The following is a 7,169-nucleotide window of genomic DNA, read 5'->3' as shown; positions in this document are numbered from 1 at the left end:
GCAAAAATATCTGCCAGTGGGGTAAGAAAAATAATCTTAATTCAAAGGCTAAACAAGATGTTTTTTCAGACATAACTGGCAGATATGTTTGCTTGTTTTAAGGAAAAACTAACAACATTTTGATACTTTTTTTTTACTTATATTAAATCATTTTACTTGTCAAGTAAATGCATCTTGATTCAAGAATGTTTATATATTTATATTAGAAAACAAGACAGAAATACTAAGTAAGAAAGTCATGTTTTGCAGCGCACAGGTCACAGATGTTTGTCATTGGTCTCTCAGTAGTAGTTGATTGGGATTGGTCAGCCGCTGCACTGTTAATGATCAGTAATGATGTTGTTGTGCACAGGTCCTGATCAAGCCCAAGCCCATGGCGTTTCAGACGGCGCTGGTGAGCGAACAGACCCGTCAGCTGGTGAGCGAGACCCTGCAGCAGGTCTCACGCAGCGCCGGATCCGGCCAGGAGGGGGCGCTCAAGGACGACTCGCCCTCGTATACAGAGAGCAGCTCGGTGACCTCCGACAGCACTCACGGTCAGCACGCTAATGCATCTCATCTGATTAGGAGTCCATAGCTATGTTTCCATCCAAAGTTACGAATTAAACTTATGCACAAAATTGGAATATCGCATTAAAACATTTGCTAATAAAGCACCGTTTCCATCCAACGAGTCACTTCCTCATTAAATGTGTCCCTGGAGCACAAAAGCAGTGTTAAGTCGCTGGGGTATATTTGTAGCAATAGCCAACAATTCATTGTATGGGTCAAAATTATTGATTTTTCTTTTATGCCAAAAATCATTAGGATATTAAGGATAGATCATGTTCCATGAAGATATTTTGTAAATTTCCTACCGTAAATATATCAAAACTTAATGTTTGATTAGTAATATGCATTGCTAAGAACTTCATTTGAACAACTTTAAAGATGATTTTCTCAATATTTAGATTTATATTTATTTTTATATTTATTTTCCCTCAGATTCCAGATTTTCAAATAAAGTTGTATCTCAGACAAATATTGTCCTATCCTAACAAACCATACATCAATGGAAAGCTTATTTATTCAGCTTTCAGGTGATGCATAAATCTCAATTTCGAGAAATTGACCCTCATGACTGGTTTTGTGCTCCAGGGTCACATATATACTGCTAATTATAGTTACTGCTAGTTTTTGAAAAGAGTATTTTCTGCTCATCAAAGCTGCGTTTTTAAAATAAAAAATACAGTAATATTGTGAAATATTATTATAATGTAAAACAGCTGTTTTCTATGTGAATCTCTGTTAAACTGTAATGTATTTCTGTGATGCGCAGCTGTATTTTCAGCATCATTACTGCAGTCTTCAGTGTCACATGATCTTCAGAAATCATTCTAATATGCTGATTTGCTGCTCAAGAAACATTTCTGATTATTATCAATGTTGAAAAGCACTTGGGACTGTGTGTCCACTTCTGAGGGACAGGGAAGAGCAACAGGAGCGTCCAGAAGTCCAAACCTGAGACGTGAGAGAATGTCTAATATATATATACATTGTTTAAAACACACACACACACACTCTTTTATATCCTCCCACTTAAATGAGTTTCTCTAAGATATTTAAATAATAAATTATAACACATATCTTTTGACTCTTTTCGCAAAATATCTATTAAATCAAATCGTATTTTCTCATCTCTCCTAGTTTTTGGATCACATGTCGTCTTTCTGTTTCATATTTCTGACCATGTATTATAACATGTTCTGCTGTCTCTATCTGTGTTATGTTGAACAACTCGAACAGTCCAGTGTGTCCAAACCTTAGCCTCGATATTGTTATTTCTTCCCTCCTGTTCCTCCCTGTATACCTCATTTTATTTTTATTTTATTAACATTTTGCAAGTAACATTTGAAATTACAAAACAAGACATTCGACGATTGGATTTAACAGTGAGTAAGAACAAACAACCTTATGCGAGGGATTTAGAGCATTAAAAGAGCAGAGCCAATGTTACACAAGAGAAACAGGACCCTTTCTTCCAGGTCAGCTGTCTGGTTTAGGAGTGGTCTTCGTTAATTTCCTACTCTTTTCACAACACGCGTCTGTAGTGAAAGCAAGCCGGTTTGTTCATCTGTGTTCATCACTGAGGCGGAAGAAGCGATATACGAATCATTCTTTTGAGTCGGACCTTTTGAGTAGTGAATCAGTGGAACCGATTCAGTGCTTACTCACGGAATGTAAACGAATCAGTTCTGAACCAGCGTTATGAAACGAACCGTTCGAAAGAACCGATTCGCGGAAACGAGTCGCTCTTGGCGTCCTTCGGCGGAAGCAATGATCGGCGTCGCCGCGATGTAGCCGGCGATATTTTTAGGTTGCACAAAACCGTGGAGACGGTAACATTTCACAGAAAAACATCACGTTCGCAGCCGGATGAAACATGTCAACGAAACAAGTGACCTGCAGGTAAAGAGAAGCACAAACCGTCATTACATAGATGTATTACATAAGATCACTGATAACAGCATCATGACTTTGATATGAGAGAAAACGCTGCAGCTGGATTGACGCATGTGCGACTGTCACAGCAAACCTCGGACATTTACACCTTTATTCTTCATGTACAATGAATAAACACTGATATTTCGTCAGGAAAACATCTCTCTTCTCCTTCAGAGGCAGTTCAGGATCTCCGCGCTTACAGTCACCCATGTGTCATATTTACAGTACATGATCACTTCTGTCTCAGATCAGGTGTGTTTGATGATCCTCGTCTGTCTGCAGGTATTTCCTCCACGGGGTCTGTCGGGAGGGCAGCAGGTGCATGTTCTCTCATGATCTGGCCACGAGCAAGCCTTCAACTATCTGTAAATATTACCAGAGAGGAGTGTGTGCGTACGGAGACAGATGCAGGTGAGCTATTGAGACACGCTTCTGCTGCATCTCACTCAGTAATGCATGCATATGAGTGCTTCTGCGGTTATTAGGAGGCTGCAAGTCATTTTTAACCTCCTGTAATTTGGCTCTGAATCTCAGGTGATAATTGCCACTTTTGCCCCACTCTACAAAATAGTGGATTACTCACTACATATTCATCCATGAAATTTAATATTTTGGCTTTCCTCTCTATACATGTTTATCTTTCTTCAGAGAAAAAAAAATATATATAAGCAAAACAAACAATTTGAGCCGAGGACCTCTGGTTGAGTTGACACATAATGACCCTCCTCTGAAAGATTTCTACTTGAATCACACATTTCTATTTGGTTTCTGTTTCTTTGTTCTCTAACATGCCTGGTGTCGGTGAATCTTCTCTTATAAGATTAGAAACGGTGCACACATTATATTGTATGTGTAAGTTCTTGATGGTGAAATTCTGGGAAATTTAGTTTTTAAAAATTAGGAATAAATTGTAATTAGAAACAATAGAGTACTATTCTTGTGCCTGTGTCTGTGTCTGTGTGTGTGTGAGAGTGAGTGTGTGTGTGTGTGAGAGAGAGAATGTGTGAGTGTGTGTGTGCTGATGTGTCAGTCAGTGGTTTAGTGCAGTGTGCTGATGTGTAGGGCTGAACGATTGTCAGTGGTTTAGTGCAGTGTGCTGATGTGTCAGTGGTTTAGTGTAGTGTGCTGATGTGTCAGTGGTTTAGTGCAGTCTGCTGATGTGTCAGTGGATTAGTGCAGTGTGCTGATGTGTCAGTCAGTGGTTTAGTGCAGTCTGCTGATGTGTCAGTCAGTGGTTTAGTGCAGTCTGCTGATGTGTCAGTGGTTTAGTGTGCTGATGTGTCAGTGGTTTAGTGCAGTGTGCTGTGTTTTCTGATAGGTATGATCACGTCAGAGCTCCTAGTCGTGGTGGAGGATCATCGACGGAGCAGCAGAACAGAGGCAGCAGTGCAGGAGCGTCAGCGTCAGCGCCGGGCCCCGGACCCCCGCCCAGCATCAGCAAACACGCCAGCAAGCCTCTGGTGCTCAGAGACAAAGGTGTCAGATACACTGCATGACTGTATATGACAGCCACAGCGCTGAGATGACTGTGAGCTGATGTTGTGTTGCTGTGTTTCAGCGCTGGGCTCTGACTGCAGAGCGAGGGACTGCTGGGATTACAGCGGCGACAGCAAGCCTCACTCCTATCTGGAGGCCACCCGCTGCGGGCTGCAGAGCTCGGCCGGCGCCGGCCCACATCCAGACCACCAGCAGCTCTGCCCTTACCTAGCGACGGGACACTGTCACTACGGCGACAGCTGCCCATATCTCCATGGCGATCTGTGTGAAATATGCCGCCTGCAGGTTCTGCATCCGCACAACCCTGAACAAAGAGCAGCGCATGAGAAGGTGATTGACTGAGTTCTGTTCTTTCTTCTCTAAAATACCTGGTCTGATGAAGCAAAAAAAAAATTATATATATGTATATGTCATAGTTCATCCTCATAAATTTCACTATGCAGCTTTTTCCAAATTTTTTTGACTTGATCAAATCTTGCAAGATTGTGATTCATCTCTGAACTAGTTGCATTTGGTTGAACTCATTATTTAAAAATTCATTTAGTAAATTGAATGAGAAAGATTCATACTAAGACGGTCACTGTTGCACTCCTTTGTGAGGAAGAGTATGTGATGCTGCTGCTGTCTGTGCTCAGATGTGCATGACGGCCTTTGAGCTGGACATGGAGAGAGCGTTCGCAGCACAGCAGAGTCAGGATAAGCAGTGTAAGATCTGTCTGGATGTGGTGTATGAGAAGGTGTCTCCGTCCGAGCGGCGCTTTGGCATCCTCTCCAGCTGCTGCCACACGTACTGCTTGAGCTGCATCCGGCAGTGGCGCTGCGCTGAGCAGTTCCAGAACCAGATCCGCAAGTGAGTCCAGAGCCGCACTGATGTTAGCCCTGCTGTCTCAAACGCTGGGAGGCGGGGGCGGACTGGGGCTAAAACGTGGCCCTGGACTTTTTGCACAGAGCGGCCCACCACACCATAAACCCACCAGCTCATTAGAGCTATTTTTAACACCACTTACTGACATACAAATATAACACAATACAGAAATATATATATATTTAAATTATTATCATTAACATTAATGAATGACCGTCATACTTCTTTACATTATAATTTGTCTTTCCTGGTGTATATGGCACCCACATCCCTTAGTTAGAGGGTTTAATATCACTAAAGTTAAATGCCTACCATAATATCAGTCCATATAACAATGCTCTGCTCTAGAAGACTTGTAATGTAGTGCAGAATGTGGACTGTTTTTATTGTACCTTTCAATTGCTTGACTAGAGTTTTTTTTTTTTTTAATGAAGAATTTTATGCTGATGAAAAATACAGTAAACTGTAATATGTGAAATATATAGAGCTACAATTTAAAATAGCTGTTTTCTATGCAAATATATGGCATACAATAATTTATTTCTGTGATCAAAGCTGAATTTTCAGCATAATTAAGAAACATTTCTGATTATTATCAATGTTGAAAACAGTCGTGCTGCACAATATTTCTGTGGAAACTGATACATCACCATTCAGTCTAGAGTAAGATTTAAAATAATAATAAAACTTTTATTCAACAAGGTTGCATTAAATTGATTTAAGTGATAGTAAAGATATGCTTATTACAAATTATTTATATATAAAAAATGTTGTTCTTTAACTTTGTATTCAACAAATAATCCTGAAAAAGTTAGTGTCACAGTTTCCACAAAAATATAAAAAAACAAAAACGGTTTTCAGTATTGATAATAATAAGAACCATTATTAATGACTGAGCACAAATAATAATTGAAAATAATTAATCAGCAAATGAGCATATTAGAATGATTTCTGAAGATCATGTGACACTGAAGACTGGAGAAATGATGCTGAAAATACAGCTTTGATCACAGAAATAAATTACAGTTTAACATTAAACCGTTAAAACATTCACATTAAAATATCTTTAATAGAAAAATAGAACTTTCCTAATCACGGCACTTGAAAGCGAAAGTTTTCAGATTTACAATGTTCTAGAGTAAGTTTGAGAATTATAATTTTACAGTTTTTTTGAAAAATTTTCTTTTTCGGAAAAAATGTAACGATATACAAACGTCTGCTGAAAACGGCTACGTTAATGTTTCTATGTAGGCTACACTGTGGCAAATAATGTAAATGGCATTAAAATCTGAGAGTTTGCATGCCTGAAAATTAATGTCTGTCGTTAAACATTTTTTGTAAACTGTTGGCAAATATTGCTGAATTGTCTCTTACCTCAGCTCGCATTCAAATGCCGTGCAGCTCAGCTTCTGTGAACAGTAAATCCCGCCTTCTTTAATTTGATTGAGTCAGAACGCGGTAAATTAATTAGAATGTTTGTCTCAAGTGGGCTCGCGAGCCATTCGTCTGGGCCGATGGAGGGATAGGCTACATATATATTTACTGTCATTTGTTCTTTACATTTACGCAATGGGCCTGCCCACATTGTACAGCGGCCCAGCGGGAAAACTCCCGGTGCTCCAGACGGCCAGTCCGCCACTGCTGTGAGGTAACGTGTGATTGTGTGCAGGTCCTGCCCCGAGTGCCGCGTGGTGTCCGAGTTCGTCATTCCCAGCATGTACTGGGTGGAAGACCAGGAGGAGAAGAACCGGCTCATCGAGGAGTTCAAGTCTGGAGTCAGGTGCGTACAAAACCAACTTCCATTGTTGCAAGGCAGCCAAATAATTAGCAATACACACGGGGCTCCAAAAGGAACTGGATTCCTGCAGGATTCATTTTTTATTTTTATAAAAATAGCATGTTTTACACCAGGATTGTTTTCATTTTTATCTGTTACAAACACATAGTCAGTAATGCGCAGTGTCATTTTAGTATCGTTGAGATGCAATTATAGTTTATTATACAAGATTTTGGATTTTTTATTTTCATATGTTCCATTTTAATGAAAATTTTAGGTAAAGTTTTAGTAATTTTCTCTTTTTTAGTTTAGTTTTTTTTTTTTAATTTCAGTTTTTGTTTTTTCAGTACTTCAAGTTAAACCAATTGAAAACATCTTGGTTACGTATGTAACCCTCATTCCCTGAAGGAGGGAACAGATATGTCACATCGGTATGACCGACGAATTGGGATCTCGCTTAGAGAGACCAATCTACTTCAAGTGTAACTAAACGAGCCAATGCACATTGGCATGCAATTATTGCATCCAGCTGCCGCTGATCGCAGC

General features: G+C 39.8%; 1 protein-coding gene across 1 annotated transcript in view; it reads left to right on the top strand.

Moving 5' to 3' along the window:
• The first annotated feature begins 2,345 nt into the window (after nucleotides 1-2,345).
• The window catches only part of LOC107742032 (probable E3 ubiquitin-protein ligase makorin-2), an 11,031-nt gene continuing 6,207 nt past the window's right edge, over nucleotides 2,346-7,169 (top strand). Inside the window, exons 1-6 of the mRNA XM_016554883.1 lie at nucleotides 2,346-2,448; nucleotides 2,767-2,895; nucleotides 3,803-3,960; nucleotides 4,043-4,311; nucleotides 4,617-4,831; nucleotides 6,516-6,626. Coding sequence (XP_016410369.1) covers nucleotides 2,423-2,448; nucleotides 2,767-2,895; nucleotides 3,803-3,960; nucleotides 4,043-4,311; nucleotides 4,617-4,831; nucleotides 6,516-6,626 — 908 coding nt within the window. The 5' untranslated portion in view covers nucleotides 2,346-2,422. The remainder of the gene's footprint in view (nucleotides 2,449-2,766; nucleotides 2,896-3,802; nucleotides 3,961-4,042; nucleotides 4,312-4,616; nucleotides 4,832-6,515; nucleotides 6,627-7,169) is intronic.

Source organism: Sinocyclocheilus rhinocerous, unplaced genomic scaffold (assembly GCF_001515625.1).
Source record: "Sinocyclocheilus rhinocerous isolate Xijiao unplaced genomic scaffold, SAMN03320098_v1.1 scaffold2090, whole genome shotgun sequence".
In the NCBI taxonomy this organism is placed as follows: domain Eukaryota; kingdom Metazoa; phylum Chordata; class Actinopteri; order Cypriniformes; family Cyprinidae; genus Sinocyclocheilus; species Sinocyclocheilus rhinocerous.
The sequence above is the reverse complement of the archived record's forward strand: the minus strand, read 5'-3'. Positions and strand labels throughout refer to the sequence as shown.